Here is a 21,351-nt window from a genome sequence, read left to right as displayed (position 1 = left end):
AATAAACAGAAAAGCTGCATTTTCTACACTCCATTAAATATTTGTCGGCGGGCCTATAAAATCTAACGTTTGACTCTTTAGATTACGATGAATTTATTTGCCATAGTGATAGATATTAGTTGCAGTACACTCTTAAAAGGAAACGGATCAATGACCAAAGTATTTACACTCTTCAAAATTCATGAAGTCAATGTAGTATTTTTTTATAATATATATATATATTTATGATCATTTCTACTTACTCTCTAAGTCACTATTATTTGCCTAATCAACTTTTTAACACATAAACATTTTAAACAAAATTATATCCTTATGTACAAACATAAATATGTATGTGGGGATGCACACGCGCACGTATACCTGCACACACACATACAAATGTTTCAATGTTGCCAATTTCAAATGAATCGATGCCAAAATTCTGTCAACGGCCGTCATTATAAATACTGGCAACTGTCAGTGACACACCCTTTTTATCCTGATAAGAAATAATTTAATCAACTCAACATGCAAACTTACCATTCACAGCAAACTCTCTTGCGACGCCTACTACTCCAAAACGGTAACATCGTAATAATTTAATCAACATCGCTCGATTCCGGTACAAAGTTTTTTTCTCATTTTTTTACGTCAACCGGAACAGCTTACGATAATTTCAGAAGGTGCAACAATTTCATATAAGGTTATGTTCGCCTATCGATTTATTTATTTATTAAAAAAAAAACAGAAAGAAAATATTATAATATATTCGGAATAAAAACAGATTTTTTATCACCAAGAAATCAATAAAAATTCACAATGAATATTATTTAGCTTATTAAAAAAAATATAAAACACCTTTGGAAGGCTATTCTATGTTTTTTTTTTTTACAAAATTCTTTTAATTTACAAAATAAAAAAAAACTATTAATTTATGTTTCATATTATTATTAGCGATATTAACTTAGTCAACATTTTACAAGCGCGAACCATACAATATTATGATAATATTATGTTTATAAATTATATAGGAAAGCTATATAAGAACATTGATTCACACGTTTTTTTCTCCATTTCTAATTTAATGACAATATAATATGGAAAATCTGCAACCGTTGCGAATTGATAAGATTATAATATTCCCTTCCGAGAACAGTATAAAGTACAGTATGGTGCGACAGTCAATACTCTTTTTAGATACAAAGCTATTTTTTTTTTAAATATATCAAAATGTGTACTTTTAAAAAACTCTGTTATGTATTGTAATGTTAGATTCTGGATTGATTCTAATTATTATGGTGGTGGCGGAAAACGTGACCGGTTTGATATTAGTTGCAAATTAATAACGAACGGCGAGCTAACGGATGACTTGTTTATTTTAGGGGGAAAATTAATGACATTCAGTAAGAGGATACATAATATCTGCGACGGTGTACTTATCATAAATGTATTCAAACATAAATCACTAGTCATTTCATGAACATATTTATCGATCGTGAATTAGCGTATAGTCTAGGAATCCTTTCAGAGCTACATCTGAGCCTAACATAACAGTTTTACAATTTTATACATATTCACACTATGTATTGATAGTTCAAAATTTAAAACAATCATCTGAAGATAAATAACACTAAAACGTATGGAGGTGCTATTCAATAATTGAAATCAGCAACACTGGGTGGGTTATAAATACATTACTACCGAGTCGAGAGCCATGCGGTCAAATATTTTTATTAAGTTATATATTTGGTACTGTTCACACTTTTCATACTTTAAAAATAAACTATAATATTTTAAACTGTCTGTATATTTTTTTATTAATAGGAGTTATGATAAAAATATTTGTGTTAGTATCTCTTGATAACATTCCAGTGCGAAACGAAGAGAAATTCTTTCAAAGGCATTAATTTTAGTGATCTCCGCTTAAAGATATTAAAATATTGTATATTTATTTTCATTTTGTAAATTGCATTATCTCAACGGTAACAAAGATGCACACGGCGTTTGTTAACTTGCGTTAATTTTACGGTAATGAGAGGAATGCGGACACCGAGTATCGGATTCCTAACACGGGAATGACACGTAGAAAAGATAAAATAGGCGCTTCTATATCGTAATATATTAATAAATAAAATGAACAACAACAGAGCGAGTGGTCACCGCAATTGGTACGGCACACCGAACCGTCAGCGCGGTCGCAAACAAACGAATCCATAACGAGGTTCAGAAAACGCAACAAAACAAGTTCAATCAAGTGAGGAGAGTATTGTAATGATTTCTGTTAAAACATAGATAAATATATACAATGGCTTATAGCAGTCCAACGCCTTTCCGCGGATCGGCATCTTTACCTTTAGTTTTGATTTCTTTGTAATACATGTAATTTTTTCGAATGCTCTAATTTAATTATATAAAAAAAAAACACTAACATTTTAAGAGGTTAAATTACATAATATTACAATAAAGTTATAAAATTTAACATAATCATATAAACGGAAGAGTTTGCCAGTGAACACTGTGGAATATTCACAATTACCAGTTTAGCGTGAATTATTATTGTTTTAAGCATTTGAGTAGAATAAATCTTTGCCTTTTTAAACATAATACTTATTTCACCTACAAATCAATTAATATTTCATTATACAGTTACAAAAGAATGCCGAGTCACATTCAATACTTCAATGTACACATTATCAAAGTTGCAAAATTGTTTCAATTTCAATCCGAGCTAGCGGTTTGGTTTGTCTTATATGTTTATATGTTAATTCATTATCATAATCAAAATTAATGAGGAATGTTGAGCCGTTATCAGTACTTTCTGATAATCCTTATCTACCTTTAAATAATTCATACAATGTACTGCTTCATTTAAAGTGGCTAACAATATACGACTGCAAAATATAGTGAGCTAATTAAATTTACGAGTGAATGTTTAACGGACCTATCCAGAGCTTCATTCGAGAGTTCAATTAGCCCCTGACGGAGAATAAATAGTTTCTATAAGGCTATAAGGCTATACAAAGCTGAGACAAAATAACTGTCCAGTTTTCATTGTTAACCTAATATAAAAATTGGTAGAAAAACAAAATAGATTGATTTGCTATTAATTTATTCAAATACAAAAATTATTAAGCGATTACTGTAGTGGGACATCGATATGTAAGAGCAGGACAACGCAACGGAATTATTTTAATATGAATATATGAATGGTAGCGGCGTGCGTCTTTAAAGGGGGTATTTCTGATTGTCTCATTGAATGATATAAAATATTAGAATGAACAGTGGTCTATCCTGAGTAATTGTTGCGGCAAGACAAGCCTCAATATTTCTAAATCGATCGAACGTCGATTGTTAATAAAAAAAAAATGCATTGTCGCGAAGTTATTCTACTCAAATGACATATTATTTCAATGCACTACTAGCGCTAGCTTAAAAATGACTCGAATCACAATTCACTAGACTCTTTGTTTCTCATAAAGGAGGTCCGACCCGTTTACGTGAATATTGATATCCAGGGGGTGCTCGTTCGCGTCGTCGGAGCTCCGGCGGACGACGCGAGAGCCGACGAGACGATCCGAATCTGCGGGGAGGGGACATGGGGCGGGGGTGCGTGTTTAGGGCGAGTGGAGAGTTGAAGGGCGATGTCTCTTGCGCGGGGGCGGTGGCTGATTGTGATTGTGTTGTGTCTGTTGGGTGGCGCATCACTTGCCGCCCACGCCTACGGCTCCTCCGCCCGCGCTCACTTTGGATTTGTGGCTGATCTCTAACTCTGACAGCTTTTTCCACAGCTCGTCCCGCTCTTTTTCACGCTTTTTCTCTCTGTAAATTAAATTAAATAAATTAAAAATCAATATAAAATTGTAACATAATTATTTACATAGGCAACATTATGACCTAACAAAAACATTGTCTTTTTAATAATGTAGTGCGCGAGTCAATAGCTACACACGTCTTAGCTATACGATACATAACTCTGAAAAGACCGAAAAGACCGAAATAAATGTTGGTAATTTCAATCTATCGCTACTTATAATAATTGATATAGCATAATATATTACGATTTCTTCTCACACATCGATATGAATCATTAAAAAAAGGACCTTAATCATAGATACAGTTAATAGCAGCTGCAAATGAACTAACCATTACGTGTAATGCATAAGAAAGGCTTATAATTAAGAACCGATGCATTATTACGAACGAATTAATTACAAGCCTTAGAAACAGTTGAGCAAGTGGCTAACATCCATTTCTCGTAAAAACAAAAATCTGTTAAGGCGAATTCTTTGCCTCAATTTACGATCAAATGTGACTTCAACGCCATCTAAAGGCATCTACAGGCATCTACCATGAATTTCTAAAAATGTGTTACTAAAAACTTTCGTCCATCGCAACCAGATGGCAATAAAATATAAAATAAAATATTGTGTGTCGCCACATATTAAAAATCATAAGCTTGATAAAAATGCATTTAAATTTATTATATATTTACTTACCTATGTAAAAATATTTACAATTAATATTTTCCTCATAAAATATTTAGAATTCTAACATGTCTATTTGATTTGATTTAAAGTGTTTATGATTTTTACATTTTGTTTACCGTAGTTTTTTTTACAGTGGCAATACAAGGGTATCCTGTCCAGTCAATGAACCAGATTTTTTTACGTTGTCAATACGAATTAATATAAATATTTTTCTACAGTAAAATTCATTTATAGTAGTAAATGAACATTTAAGTACAAATGTTTATAAGATTGAGTTTAATCTTGTACAATTGACAATTACATCGAATTTCTACTAGAGGTGGAATAAAAGAATGATATGAAATGAATAGCAAAACAAATGCCATTCGAATTATTATTAAACAAAATAAGGAATATACAATTGTACTTGGTTATTACTAGGAAGGTTGGACCGGCTGAATGTGCTCGTTATAAGCGGTACTCGTTATATCAGAGAATAGGTATTTTTATTGTCGGCGAAAACAACAATTAGACACTTAACTAGTGTCATAAACGTAATCTGTCCCCGGCGGCATCCTGTCCGATCGGATTTTATTGCTTAGGGTCGAAATGTCTTTAAACGATCAACACATTACCAGTATTTTAGCTCGGTATATCCGATAAGTATCTCGTTATAACAGTGAATAAAAATGTACGGAGAAAATCATATACCAAATGTCAACGACTGTTTCCTCATTACATCCGAGATCTCGCTATGTCCGAGATTGTAATAACCGAGTTCGACTGTAGTTATAATTATGACAATGTCGATATTATATAGACATCCCAATTCATTTCGTTTCAACCATGTCCGATCCTAATGGGTTCATATGGGCCTCCACAGAGTGGACGGTTTGTATTAACTAACTAACTATATCTGAGATAAGAATAAAGTAAGACACGCAACGAATTGAATAAAAAAGAAGTTGGAGGTAAGAAAAAACGTAAATAAACATGCGAACAAATCTTGATAAGCAAACCCAAGGACAAAATAAGTGACAAATTAAAAAAAAAATTGTAAAACGTAAGAAAAAAATTTAGAATTTGAAGTAAGTGCACCACTGATTACATAATATTCTAAGAAAAAGACAGAACGTTATTTATTTGAAAAAATCTAATGTCGATTTTAAAGAACAGTGCAAGATAAAATAAAAGATAGTTTTATTTATTTTACCTATAAATGTGTAAGTGAAATGGATTTGGAGATATAAAAAGAAACCTTATTGGCCCAGTGGTTTCTAGGTGTGGACTTTTGTAATTCCCTGAAGATCTCGAATAAATAATTAAAAATTATCAACACCTATACCATATTCCTAGGTATCTACTATGATTGAAAAGTAGATCTTAATTTTTTGTATTTATGATTGCTTCATAAAAAAACAATATTTACGACTTTATGATGTAGCAGATAAATGAGCAACTAAATAGTGATCCAAATATTATGAAAAGTTCAACTATCAAAGCATCACGGCATAAAATTAGTAATACCACGGTTATACACAATTTATTGTACCTACCTATTGTTATAATTTTCTTAGTTCATTTAATCGTTTTTAATTTAATTTATTTTCAAATTCACCTCTTATGTGTTCATTCACTGAATTGTTTACCCTATATTTTATGGAGACTAATAATAACTTCTATTTTCTACATACTAAATTATCAACCTCCACTTTTTGACAGGACGGCATACAGTTATATAGGCACGTAGATAATAATTTTAAGGCCGTAGACAGGAATGAACGTTTGATGGCCCAAATATAGTACAATAGTATGTATGTAATTAAAGTTAGGGTACAAGTCGGTTATCCTGGATACAGCGGCAAAGACATTTTGAAAATAGCCTATATACTGGATTATTTGTTAGGATTACCTAATCTAACTTAAACTAACCCAAACTAACAAATAATCCAGTATATCGGCTATTTTCAAAATGTGTTTGCCGCTGTATCCAGGATAAACATATAGAACAAAAGTTAGTGAAGTGGAAGTTTGTCGAGGCTGTTTTGATCGGGTTAATTTGTCTTTGAATAATATTGTGACTAGAAATTTTAACAATTCTTATTATTTTTAACATTGTATATTGTTCATAATTTTCGCGACTACCACGTGAATAGACGATTTTTTTTTTACTTATAACATTTTAAACACTTAACATAAATATGGATAAATTGTACAGTTACTAGACAAAGATTAAATTTGATGTGTGTCAGAAGTATCTTAGGCATTTTCGCTCGTATGCTTTCTTTATATTATTATGAAACTATATTTATTTTCGCTAAATCGCTTTATAAAAGGTAGGTACGTCAAAACAGTAATAAATATCTGAAATAATTACACAACACTATTTCAGAAAGTGGAGGTTGATATATGTAGTCCATTGACATATGCTTCAATATCGCAAACAAAAATTATTGACAGCAGAATTAACACAGTTTTTGTCTTCGTACCTGGCGAACCTTTATTTTCAATGTATGTGTGTGTGTATGTATTTTTTAATCTATGCAAGTACTGTTTCAAAAATAGTTCGATTTATTTCCGCGTTAGCAGCATATGTCGATAAAGTCTTGTCAAATACTCATTTTATTTACAATCGATTCGTTAATATACAAAAATACAAGATTAAATTTAAATAACTAGCCTAAAAATTATTAAATAATATTTTTAATAGAAACGCTAAGCGTTTATTGCGATAAATTACATCTGAACCGAGATGTTTCGATTTTAATTGCATGCTTTCTAACCTCTAAATCGATGTTTTTTAAATTTGAAAAAAAAAGATATAAGGATATAATAAATTCCAATTAACGTTTAGCGTTTCCCTAGGTAATAGATTTACGTACATTTTTATCGTAATTTTGATAATAAATCTTATGTCATTCATCCATACCACCCGATAGAAATGTACCGAATTTGACACGTATTTTTGGTATATAGAACTCCACGATACATCTTAATTTTTTATTTTATTTTTCTCATTACTTTTGAATATATATTTACCGATTAATAAACTTTTCTAGCTATTTTTCGATAACAACTTTACCTAGAGACATCACCTTAATACAAACCTCCACTATGTGGAGGCCCATATGATCTTATTAGATTGGACAACAGTCTTCAGTTTCACTTTCATATATTTAAGCTGCCTATGTCAGTGGCGAAAAATCGGTAGTAAATGGTTATTTAATGTTTACAAATTAATTATGACAAATTGAATTAAATTAAATTGATAACTACAATACAGTAAAACCTCGTTAATAAGAACATAGTTCGAAATTCGCCGTAATTCGAAATTTTCGCAAAAAAAAGTCCCTTGAACATTATTTTCATATAAAACCATACCTTTAATTCAAATTTCGTAATTCGAAATGATTTCAGAGTGCTGGCATACAAAAATATTCAATAAACCGAACACATGTACACTATTTCATGAGACAGTCATCGAAAATTGTGAAAGATTTTTCTTAAAACATCATAAATTACTTATTTTAAGAAGATAATAAAAATAATTCTGACATTTTATGACCCACTAACACACACGGAATCGGAAATTTCGTAGGCACAAACAAAACTAATGAAAATCAAAAAAAATTTTTTCTCAAAATTTTAACATTTACCTTCCATTTCATATTTAAATTTTTTTTTCGATTTTTGGTCCCGTGGAATTCGGATTAACGAGGTTTTACTGTACTAATGCAATATATTTTTTGACTATGTCCGATCCTAAAAAGATCATAATGAGCCTCCACAGAGCGGAGGTTTGTTTTTTTTTGTTTTTATGAGAAATGGATGACCACTTGCTCAACCTATTAGGTTCTGACTCCAAACACCTTGAAAAACAATGTGTATTTGCCAGACCCAGGATTCGAACTTGGGACCCACAACATTATAACGCTATAAGCCGATGCATAAATGCAATTAGTGTTGAAAATAATGTATTTCGATTTATACGTAAATTTGGCACAGAACGCCAAAAAGTAACAACTAAATTATTTCAGTGGAATCTATGATGATTTCGATCATAATTCATGTACCCTGTCCTGTGCTAAAATAAATAAAATATCCGCAGTTCCTTAGGAAATCGCAAATACTTTGGAGATAGTTTGCAGACAAATGATATATTGAGATAGCATTGCCAGAGACAGTCTGTCATACTCATGCGATAGTGTAGTCCACATGCGCACAAGGTTGGTTGACATCAGACAGCCTTCACCACTAGTCTATAATTATTGTAGAGAAGGTTTTTTGAATACCTTGAATGGCTTACTTATAATTAAGATATACAGTAAAACCTTGTTAATACGAAGACAGTTAATTTGAAATTCATCAAAAATCAAAATGTTCACATACATTGAACAATTTTACAAAATTGGAACAAAAAAAACCTTTTTTTTCAAGTTAATTCAATTTTTTTAAAATCTCCTGTTGATTTTGAATTAACGGGGTTTTACTGAAGTGTGAATGGGTAATAGGTGATACTCACTTTTGGCGTTCTAACTTGTACCTAGCCGTTAATTCATCGAATAGTTTGGAGTTCATCTCCATGAAGGTCTTGAGCACATTGTAGACGAGCGCCACGATGGTCTGGTTCCAGTGTTCTTTGCTGATGCGGTAGAGGGCGGGGAACATAATTGGCATTATCACATGGTTGTTCTCTTCCATCAGGGACATTATGTATTCATTATTCCAGAAATAAAGAGCTCGCTCCGCCACCTGAAAACACAATTACACTTTGTTATTCAAGATAATTTAAAATATAGCTTAGAATTGTTAGGTTTGTTTTGTCAAAAATAAACGCTTAGAACCTGGAAGTATTAGGCTCGCGAACTGTTGATGGAATCAACATATTATCAGCCTTTATCTATCCAATGCTGTATGACGGCTTCTACAAGCTGATTCCACTCCTTTTGGACCCGTGTTTGCGTTTGAATTGATTTATTTTACATATGATAAATTACAAACTTACGTTTACAATATAACAAAAAACAAGAGAATGAGTGTGTTAACAATATTTAAATAAAAAAACAGGGTAAAAAGATGAGTAAAAACGTAGATGTAATTAAACCGATTAACTTAGTAGACCCTATTTTAAAATCGAAACAACGTCCACCTAAACTCATATTCATGTATGCGGGATGTATCAAATTTGAACTGATTTGATTGAACTGTTTTCCCTCCTAATGTGCATTACCAATTTCTACACCTTGGGAAAACAAACATTATTATGCAAACACACACAGGAAGAATGGCAAAGTTTTCATTTACACACCGCGTAAAGATAAGAAAATTATGTAGGTAGCTAAATGTAAATCTCTTCTAAATTTTAGACTATAGTATTTAAGCATACCTAAGAGAAAATCAGTTGGATAGAGGAAGGATAGTATCCATCATTTAGTCTTAAGTTAATGATTTTTTCAAAAATTTCTTTTGAACCCTCCACTATAATATCCACTGATGCGGGGCCCAGACAAAAGACCCACTCCATCCACATAACTTAACTATTTCAACTACATGTGCCTAAACAATATTTATCCCTTTTTCGAGCTGTCCAGCTATTTCCATTTGAGGTTTTTAACTCTATTACATCACATGTTCTCTTATTAAATCATTCTGTTTTCGGTCTTCATACATTTGGCTCAGCAGGCATCTCACCATACCACACTACCGTGTTTCTGGATCTCTTTTTTACTGAGGCTTCATGTTTCGCATGCATATGTGATTACGAGAAGCCCACATTGGTTTCAGGAGCAATGAAGTCACTTTTGAAGATATTTTTGCACTGTCAATGGAATTCAAAACAATTATTGATGATTTTTGACAAAGACGCTTACATTGAAGACATGGGCTCAATTACTTATCAACACATTAATCAAAGGCGACCTGTACAGACATTTGATGCGACACCAACATAACCCAAACTCAAAAATCCCAACAAAGTTGCATTCTTGACATTAAATTGCAGTTGAACTATACAGTCGAACATTAAAAAACACCAAATGTCAAATGAGGGTATTAATTTCAAAGTTGGTAACCTCCATATTTACTATTATTGATATATTTAAGTAAGTACTTTTTCCATTGTATAATATATTATATTCATAAAATATCAAATCCAGCTGTTTGTTAATAATTGGAATTAATTCGGAGGTTGATTGCAAATCGATTGCGATTCATCAGCCACAATTTTTTATGACTAACTTTGAACATGATTTTATATTAATTTTAAGGACATATTCACGTAATTATTTACTAATATGTTTACAAAAAGAAAGTATTCTACTTGCAGTACTAAACATCTTTCAAGGTTTTTTGTGATTATCTCAAAATGGCAGAATATGGAGGTTACTGACTATGAAACAAACATCCTAAAATATTCCAACCAGCCAAACATCATTGAACAAAAATATGTCAGTCGATATCAGACGACGCCACAGTTATTTTGTATTGGACATTAAGAAAAATAATATGATGAAACATTGGGTGCATCCATCAGTAAAATTATTAGGAATGAAAAAGATACTAGTATTACACTGCCGTTATTATATTTTCATGCTGTGATTTGACGGACAGGCGTGGTGAATACTCCATATTACAAAATGACACGTATGACTGATTGCTTATTACGTCTGGACATTTGACAGAATGGTTGCAGCTACTTTTTGAACTAAGCCCATAAGCATATTCTTGCAGACAAGCAAGTGTTGGCAAGCGCAAACGGCAGTTTTTCCAATGAATAGTGTTCCTTTATAACAATAAAACAAATTCTTATTACAATACTTTAAACTTATTTAAAATTATTAATGGTTTAAGTCAAAATTAATTTGCACGATATTTACAAAGATATTGTCGGCCATTTGAATCTATTTATTAATGATCCTGATATAAAAAAGGTTATCTGTAGGTTATGCCTAGACTGATTGTTACAAGTGTTTAATTGGGTTGTATTTTAGACTGTCCACTTTATATATCATTATATTATAATAACAAAGGTATATTGACCTGGAAATGAGGGCTGGATACACATCGTGATATCTGCCGGAAAAGGGGTTCTTGAATCTTTGCAAATTGCACTGGTTCTATCACATCCAATATTTCTTCAATCTCTCCAAGGAACATCACCTGAAATAATTACAAAATAAAAAGAACTTTTTATATCCCACGTTTTTAAATTTTCTGTTGAATCATATAAAGTTGACAATTCTATGTATTCATAAATATAGAATACTGAAATGTCATTTTGACATTTCATATCGATTTCCATAGTAACTCACGTATATATTAATAATTTAGTTGCTAGGACCCACTTAGCAACCAATAATAGTGAGTGGTAAATATTACTTTTAACGAATTTTTTCCGAAACATACAAAACAGAATTAACTGAAAATGAATTCAATTCTGCTTAATTCTATAACAACAGTTGTGTATGATATATAATGTCATAAAGCTTTTTATTAACTACACAATATGTACTTACTAATATGCAAATTTACAATACAAAATATGTTGTTTTCTTTTTAGTTATCAAAGATCATAGAAAAGTATAATACTTTAGAGTCAGTGTTTCCCAACCTCATTTGTGCCATGCCCCACTTCTACTCTTCAAAAATCTCCGTGCCCCTTTCAAAATTTTATAGTTACCTAACAAGAGAATAATGAATGTAGGTATTGTTGATCTTTTTTCAAATTTCTCCTTCGTATTCCTGCCATTTTTCAGTCAAAATAATAAGGAAAAGTACAAATATAACAGTGCTGCTATCTTTTTCACGGAAAGTCAGGGTTGCAATATCAAAAAATTTATTTCGAAAATGCGTTTTTCCACAAAAAAAATGTAACAAATATTAACGATTTGCACATTGCCCACCAAAACATTCAAATCACACCCGGTGGGTCTGTCTTCTATAAGCTGGCGTACCGGTTTCCCCCCGCTTCAGCATCCATCTCGTTCCCTCCCATTGAAAACTTGCAACAGTTGAACGTGATAGCACAATGCTTTCCGTGTGACGTGTACGCCAGTTTATAGAATACAGACTCTAGGTTGCTATCTAGACGAAGACTGGAGCACAAACCGAGAGATCAAGATTAGGATTCAGATGGTAAGATGCACCATTGAAAAAACTTTACAACTCTTCTGCAATTGAGACATTTAGACACTTGATGGAGGGCAATCTATGCAAATATGGAGTCGAAGTCTGGTCGTCAAAGGAATGAACCACAAGAAGAGTGGGAGACTTTCGAGATGTGGCTGTATCGGTGTGCTTTGAAGATATCCTGGGGCTGTCACATTACCAATCAGGAGGTTTTAAGACAAGCCAAGACAACCTATAGCTACTATCAATGGCAGAAAAGCTGCATATTTCCTTAATGAGAAGTATTATTCACTCCATGTCATAATGCAGGAAAAGGTGGAAGGCAGCATGTGTTAATTGATTCTCTTGGCTACGCAAAATCCATAAGTGGCTAGATATCGAAAACTTTGGAGATCTGATACGATCGGCTCATAAAGTGCGATGTACTGCAATTTGGCAGCCAACCTTCGACAGAAGACGGCAGAAAAAAAGGAAAAGATTTAACATCTTAATGACTATGGCTGAAATGTCGCCTGATAAAAAACCTACTCTTTTGGGTGAATAATAATGGTAAAATTAAAATAGAATTAAAAATTAAAATAACTGTGTAAAAAATGCGAAACACATTTTTCTTTTATCTTCAATTCATATCTCCAATGTGTGTTTGACAATATGTTAATAAATCTTTAAAGCAAACATCGCATATTGAATGTATTCTGTATGGAAAAGTTACACATGTCTACACATATTGCGGGCGGATTGTAACGCATGGCTAATATAGCACGCCATGTTGGCAGTGCCATAGTGAAACAATTAAACCTTCAACATGCACAGATGGGATCGGCTAGCAATTATATCAAACCTGTTGCATCGCCTTCTCTCGTCTTATTTTCTGTAAAAATCATCAAACCTAATGCTATTATGGCAGGTCCATAATCTACTTTCTTGTCGGTTATGAATCGTTTATTTCCCTCCAACAGGTGGTCTTTGCCAATTTTACTTCCAATGACTTTCCTTGAACCGCTTACTTATTACCTATTAGTTAAGAATTTGAGAATTCCAAGACACCTCTTCCGAGAGGCGGCTGAAATACATAGTTATTATTACCCCCGGAAAAAAAAATTACAAATGATTTTGACTTAAATTATTGCAATTCTGGTTTTTAATCCTTAATATTCGTCATTCTGAGGAACAAGTTATACCAACATACTTTCTCAGCAAGATACTACAAGATTGTCCGAAATAGAACAACGTTTGAAACAGTCCATTCTCACACAAGAGGTGATAAAAAACACTTGAATTTTAAAATCACCAATTAGCATCTTTAGAGTGAATGGTAGGATAGTATAGACAGCGTGCGGACCTCTTTCTGCGAGCAGGTCTTGGGCCAGAACTTGAGGAGGCCGCGGATGACGGGCTCTGTGAGGGTGGCGTCCTTCTCGAGGAACTGCACCACGCAGTAGGCCAGCTGGGCGTGGTACAGAGACAGGCACTTCACCTTGTGCAGCGGTAGCAGAACCTTCACCAGGAACTGCTTGTGCTCCGTCTTCAGCGGCAGCGCAAACCCGTTGATTATGCTGCAACATTCAAAATACATTTTACTCCCGCTCTCTCACCCTTTTTACCTGCCCTGCCTTTCTGTATTCATTAATTGAGTTATTGAATTTACAATCATTTTACAGATATATGTTCGATACAAATGAATCTGCAACACAAAAAAAATTTGCAGATAATTTAACTATTATCTTTACTGACTTCTTTCAGCTTCACTTTTACATATTTAGACTATATCTTCATGGTAAAAGGTTATCTTATTTTTTGGGTTAATTATTGCTCAGAGGTTTTTAAAAAGCCATGTCGAACGAAATATTGAAGAAATAAAAACGGTAATCGTATGTAACTATATTGTACTAATATTAACTATATCACCGCACTATTTTCTCCATTGCGAAATCACAAAATCAGTGTACACCTGCTAGAGATAGAAACACATTTTTCCGTGTCAAACTTGTTCATTCGTTTGATAAGAGACTTTCAAAAATATTACATAAAATTCTATGTTTGCACTCGAAAAAGAAATCATTACAAATAATAGTTGTCCCAGCATGAAATTAAAAATCAGGAATCTTTGTCATTTTGTATAAGTAGAAATCGTCCTTTTTTTGATTTCAAAATTTTATTGAAAATGAATTGGACTGTAGAAAAATAGACTGACATACATAGAGGAGTTGGTCAGTATGCATTAGTGAACAAACACAAAATAATTTACAATAGCGGTTTGAAAGATTAGGCAAATTAGACAGATGTCCTGTCCTGCAGGCAGTCATTGTGTATATTGGGCGATTCTCACCTGCCGAGGATTTCGAGGAGCTCCCCCACCCCGTTGAAATGTTCGGTTTCGTAGACGAAGCGCAGGAAGATGTTGTTGATCTGCTTGCGGATGAAGGCTCTCAGGCCGAGGAACTTGCCGTAGATGCGGTGCAACACCGTCTTCAGGAAGTCTCGCTCCCGAGGGTCCTCCGAGTCAAACAGGTCTAACAGCTGCAATACAACAAAAAAAAACCTTTAGAATCACACATAATATTTGTTGCTTCCGATTAAACTCCAATTTTCTATTTCTGTAGAACGATGATGTACAACCTAGGGTCAACCTATCCATTTTCAAATTGTATAAAATAAACTTATTTGTCATCTTTTAATGTTCACTGCTATTAAAAAAATATATGTAATGGTACGAATTAATGTTATAAATGCCTAAATCCCCCAACAAAAATCTTGCAAAAAGCAATAAAAAGAACTTTTTATATACGTTTTTAAATTTTCTGTTGAACCATATAAGCTTGACTTGATTAGCTTAAACGATCAAAAAAATTTGTACTTGACATGTCATATTGATTTCCATAGTAACGCACGTATATATTAATAATTTAGTTGTTAGGACCCCAGCCCTGGCAACCAATAAGGCTATCGAAATAACTTTTCATACAAAACAGAATTAACTGAAAATGAATTCAATTTTACTTAAAGATGGCTAAAAGTATTAAAAAAATTCATTGGCATTGTGTTCTCATATATTCTAAAAGTTTCAAATGTATAGTTAGTTAAAAATCGATTGCAAGATTTGTACCGGACAAACAACCACCGGACAAATAAGAATACGAGTTAAGAAAAACGTTGTAAAAATATTAAATTCATAATCTGATTTTGTAACTTCGAAACGAGATTGCAGAATTCTTGACCAGTAGGTGGATCTTTGCCCTACAACAAAATAATTCTACAAATTTTATCGTAACGGTAAAAGTAGGGTGACTCCATCCCCCTGCGTGGCTTGAAAACTAAAAAATTAACAGTCAGTCATCCTCAAACTCCAAAAGTGCCTTTTAGGTACATCTCAAAAATCTAGAGACACGACCTTTCATGCCAACTGGTCTATATTTTAATAATAATTCAAAACCTAAATGTGAAGTCTTTAAAATCAGTGTGTAGAGAAAATAAATAGTGTTTCATGACATCTTGACAGTTATTAGATAGACTTCCACCTGTGTTTTTGTTGCTTTCATAAACGTCGCTGTTCTATAATATCGTATAGTGTTGCCAACTGTCATCCACAAAAATAGGCCAGATATGTTAAGAAAATTAGCCAGATGGCAGAAAAATATGCTAGATTTTCTCAAAATTGTCAAAAGTGACTGTAAACTATCAATGAACTTTTTTTACAAGAACAAAGATCGAAGAAGAATTTAGGATTTTACACATAATAATTCATTCATTCCGACCATGTCCGATCCTAATAAGATCATAATATGGGCCTCCACAAAGTAGAGGTTTGTATTGACAGATTTTTGTTTTTATGAGAAAAGGATGTCAGCCACTTGCTCAACCTATTAGGTCCATACTCTGACTCATACACAAATTGTAAAACAATATATTATGTACTTGCCAGACCCAGGATTCGAACCTGGGACCTATGACGCGATAGGCCAACGATAAGCCGCGCGGCCATCGTGGGCCGTATAATAAAATTATATTAAAAATTAATGCAGGTAAGAAATTTTGTCATCATTGTGCATGTCACATTCATCAGATAAGATATAAGGTACAAAAAATCCAGCATGTTGATTTTATGCAAATCTGGTATATTATTCTAGCTTTATTATGACAACAGTTGTCCGTTTAAGCTGTTTATCGAAAAACACTAGACTTAACGCCTTAAGCCAGATGCAATATTTGCAAGCTAGATGCCTATTAAAAATTCTCAGTTAGCAATGCTGCCTACCTAATATTCAATCGCTCTGAATACACAGTTTTATTTTAAGTCAAAGCAAACCCCTTGACATTCACCTGTCAGTATCAGTAAGATTTTAATAATAACACATCTATCTTATTGGAAACAATATGCACACTGCGTGTGTGAGATGAATCGAATCACAATAGTGATGTATAGAAATGAACACAGATTTTAAAATTGACCCATATCACAACATAGATACAGCTCACTTTTTAACTACTTTCATCTGTATTCACGTTATTATTATTTGTCTACGAAACAACTGTTAATAATTATCCCGTTAAATGCTGGGAGGTATTAACACGCATGGCGGTAACCAACGGACTGCGAATTCCTATGAAAAATAAAGACTTGTATTTTGGTTACGTATTTCACCATGATCCAAAGAGATGGTGTGTCTGTACAATATATTAAATTATTTAAAACAATCGACCAGGGCAGTATGTGTCTAAAGTGCAGTACAGTATACATACTCATTTTCTATGGCCAGCCATATGCGCATGGAAATTAAAGCGCATGTGGCATACATCCGGTTAATGGACACAGACTGCATTCATGTAATATGTCAATTGTTACCAACTAAACTAAATTTAAAAATTTCATTTTTAAGAGAAAAAGTTATACTGTCCGAGTGAGATTATGTATTTGTATGCGGCGTGTACCTGTAGCACAAACTTTTGGTCGATGACTTTCTTGGCGATGGTGGGCTGGAAGTCGGTGGACTCGAGGAAGCGGAGGAAGAACTCGTAGACCAGCTGCAGGTGCGGCCAAGACGCCTCCAGCGTGGGGTCATCCTCCTCCGGGTCGAAGTCGGGGTTTTCACTCGGCGGCAGCGTGCGGAACAAGTTGGAAGATATCTGCAAAAACAATCAACACAATATGTCAACAAATATGTTTCTCTTTTATTAAAAGAGGTTTGAAATTTTTTACTACCGATTAGAGATGCCCACGTACGCCAAAATCAAAAAAGGGCCTATTCAATCGCCTCACACCAAACATTAAATCTTAAAAACCATAAACGAATATGGTATAGTGTAGCATAGGTATAAATTAGCTAAAAGTATAAATCACAAATTATTGCTCGAGCTGCAAATGCCATACTGTTGAGATAACTAAGTGGCATAGACTATCTAATGAATATAGGTAAACGATTATCATAAACAGATTATTTATTAAGACACATTCAGCCAACCTGAAAATTATAGAAACAGAATATGTCCAGTTAATTTTTGTATAAATCTTTCTTATTTCCAACAGTGCGGCGCTAGTTGTTTTCAGACAAATTCTAGATAGGATCCAAAGATGCTCGCAATACTCATATAACCATGCAGGTAACACCACTACGATAATTCTTAACCTGGAGAGTGCCGTGAGAAAACAGTTAATTCATGTCTACTTTTCAACGCTAGGTAAATTTTGAAAAGAATACTGCATCATTTCTGCGTCACGGAGAAGAAACATATTGACTTAATAAATTTAATAATTGTTTAGAATCTCTTGCAATTCTTTGCTATACTGCAATACAGCAATAACATAGTATGCAGTTAATGTAACAAGATGGATCCGATGCATCGCTGGTCTGTGGAACTCATCATCGTCAGCACAATAACCCAATGCGGGTCTTTGCTGCCCCCAGGAAGTAACGTTTGTATAACTAGTAAATCATTATTCCCTGCTAACAACGCTGACCACATCATTTACTAGGACTTTCAAAGTGTGTACCTCTTAAAGGTAAAACCTATGTGTGATGTTTGGGTGAATTATGATAATATAATAACATTTTGTTTCTTTTCAAAGTAATTTGAAAAAGGGGCACTGGATCGTCCGGGCTGAAGAAAGTTTTTAGAAGAGGCTAAGGCCTGTCAAAGGTTGTACAGTAAAACCTTGATGTGACTGACTAATTCTGGCGAGGTAGTGTTCGTTACAGCCGAAAGTCCATTATAATAATAATGAAGGTTTTCCGAACGTGTATGTCAAAAAATAGACAAATTAGTTTGTTTAATTGATTTTAATTATAATACGAGGGTGGGTCAATAAGTCCTTAGAAAAGCCGACAGGTGGCGCGACTAGTACTGCAAGCGGTTTGTTTTCATGCAGCGGCACTACCGATTCAGTATGCTGCGAAGTTTCAATCAGATTGGTCGGGTTGTTGTGTGTTTCTCGTACATTTAAAAAAAAAATTTGCTTGTGGAAAATGGAAAAATGGAAAACGGAGAAAATTGAGTTTAGAGCTGTTATTAAACATTTTAATATAAAAGGGTTAACAGCAAAGGAAATAAAAAATGAGTTGGATTTAGTTCACGGCATATCTGCTCCTTCACTTGCAACTATTTATAACTGGTTAAATGAATTTAAACGTGGTCGTACATCAACAAAGGATGAACCACGCTCAGGACGTCCTGTAGAGGTGACTACACCAGAAATGATCAATAAAATCCACGATATGGTGTTAAGTGACCGAAGATTAAAGTTGAGTGAGATAATTGAGGTTACAGGGATCTCAAAAGGTAGCGTCATTTCTATTTTACATGACAAATTGGGCATGAAAAAAATTTCTGCAAGATGGGTGCCGCGTTTGCTCACAGTCGACAATAAACGCAATAGGGTGGTGGCCTCTAAAGCCCTGTTGTCGCTCATGCAACGCAATCCGGATGAATTTTTTCGTCGCTTTGTGACTGTAGATGAAACATGGATACACCACTATACTCCCGAGACGAAAGAACAGTCAAAGCAGTGGATTGCGAAAGGCGAACCATGTCCAAAGAAGGCGAAAACCGTAAAATCAGCTGGTAAGGTTATGGCTACTGTATTTTGGGATGCACGTGGAATTATTTTCGTTGACTATTTGGAAAAAGGAAAAACAATAACAGGGGATTATTATGCATCTTTATTGGACCAGCTAAAAAACAAAATTGAAGAAAAACGGCCTCATTTAAACAGGAAAAAAATCCTCTTTCATCAGGACAATGCCCGTGTTCACACATGTTTACGATCAATGGCTAAAATTGAAGAATTGAAGTTCGAATTGGTCGACCACCCACCGTATTCGCCAGATTTAGCCCCCAGTGACTTTTTCCTTTTCCCAAACTTAAAAAAATGGCTAAGTGGACAACATTTTTTTTCAAATGAAGAAGTCATCGATCGGACAAATGCTTATTTTGAGGACCTTCCGAAAACTTATTTTTCTGACGGTTTAAAAAAAAATTGAGAAACGTCTAACCAAGTGTATTGAGCTCCAAGGAAATTATGTTGAGAAATAAAAAAAAAATACAAAAATAAAACCTGTTTTAATGCTTTTTTCTAAGGAATTATTGACCCACCCTCGTACTATGTATGAACAAATAAAACCATGTTTTTGAAAACAAAATTAAGTTTAAATTTTGTAAAAAGAAAATTCTATTTACACGTCAGAACGTCAGCGATCTGCCGGCATGTGTTAAAACTGCTGCAGAAAGTGTGAGGCGAGAAAAGAACCAATTACAGCACGCAAATGCTAATCGTGCAAACATTATTCATAAGTGGAATATGAACCAGATTTTTTTACACAATACCAAGAGAGTAAATTATTTTTTGTCTGTTTTACATACTCATTCTAAAGTCTCAAGTAATTATTCTGTAAAATTGCAATTTACATTATGATTCAGAAAAAAGCAAAATAAAACATTCTTCTGATTCGGCAAATTTTCGAAAATGTCACCTGCTCTTATCCATGTCAAATTGCTATTCCTCAAATTCTGAACCTCATACAAAAGTGAAGATAAATAGGCTAGTTCAGTAGAATTCAAAATATGCCATCTTGTATATACTTTTACAGTAAGCAAAGAATGCGCAATATCAATATCAAAAGAAAAAATGGACACATCGAAGAAATAGACTGAGCGCATTTTATTTTTAATTTCAGAATCTTAGAGATGAATGAAGTCTACTAAATTGGTACCAATAATGTAGTCTATGTAGTTATAACTGAACAAACGGACAAACAATCCAATTTCATTATTAGTATAGATTAGAAAGTGTTATCACACATCTTCGGATGGGGTTTCCAGCTGGTCAACAATAGTATTACATTTTTATAGAAACACACCAATGGAATAAAATCAATGAGTTAAAAATTCTCAGATTTAGGGTAGTTTTCTACGAAACTCTTGCTTGTAATACAGTGAAAGCACATTCAACATTGCGATTCTCGACATAACTGAGCAAAATAATTAATTTTATCACAAAGGGGCCATATCTCATTGATACAGTGAATTACCAAATGGAATGGATCAGCTGTATTCATTGATTCAATTTTGAAGTATAATTACAGATGATCAAGAAATAATAAATGAACTCTTTTATATAGTAATCAACCTTTTTAAAAACTCCACGGTTTATTAAATAAACTCTACTACTACGATGATAACATAGTGTTATGTTTATAATATTATATTATGTATATTATAAACAATAAGAATGTAAAATAAAATGTAATATGGGGAATATCTCCCCTAAGACAATTAATTAATGCAG

The 21,351-nt window shown here is 33.4% G+C and overlaps 1 protein-coding gene across 1 annotated transcript in view; it reads right to left on the bottom strand.

Moving 5' to 3' along the window:
• Nucleotides 1-1,359: 1,359 nt before the first annotated feature.
• Nucleotides 1,360-21,351, bottom strand: part of wdb (serine/threonine-protein phosphatase regulatory subunit widerborst) — a 41,141-nt gene continuing 21,149 nt past the window's right edge. The window contains exons 3-8 of the mRNA XM_085948046.1: nt 17,502-17,696; nt 14,902-15,092; nt 13,915-14,128; nt 11,484-11,603; nt 8,968-9,197; nt 1,360-3,798 (exon numbers count right to left, since the gene is read on the bottom strand). Of these exons, the coding sequence (XP_085804172.1) occupies nt 3,681-3,798; nt 8,968-9,197; nt 11,484-11,603; nt 13,915-14,128; nt 14,902-15,092; nt 17,502-17,696 (1,068 nt within the window). The 3' untranslated portion in view covers nt 1,360-3,680. The remainder of the gene's footprint in view (nt 3,799-8,967; nt 9,198-11,483; nt 11,604-13,914; nt 14,129-14,901; nt 15,093-17,501; nt 17,697-21,351) is intronic.

This window comes from Rhyacophila brunnea, unplaced genomic scaffold (assembly GCF_057557595.1).
Source record: "Rhyacophila brunnea isolate RB1 unplaced genomic scaffold, BYU_Rbru_1.0 scaffold_20, whole genome shotgun sequence".
NCBI lineage: Eukaryota > Metazoa > Arthropoda > Insecta > Trichoptera > Rhyacophilidae > Rhyacophila > Rhyacophila brunnea.
This window is presented reverse-complemented; position numbering and strand designations above follow the sequence as displayed.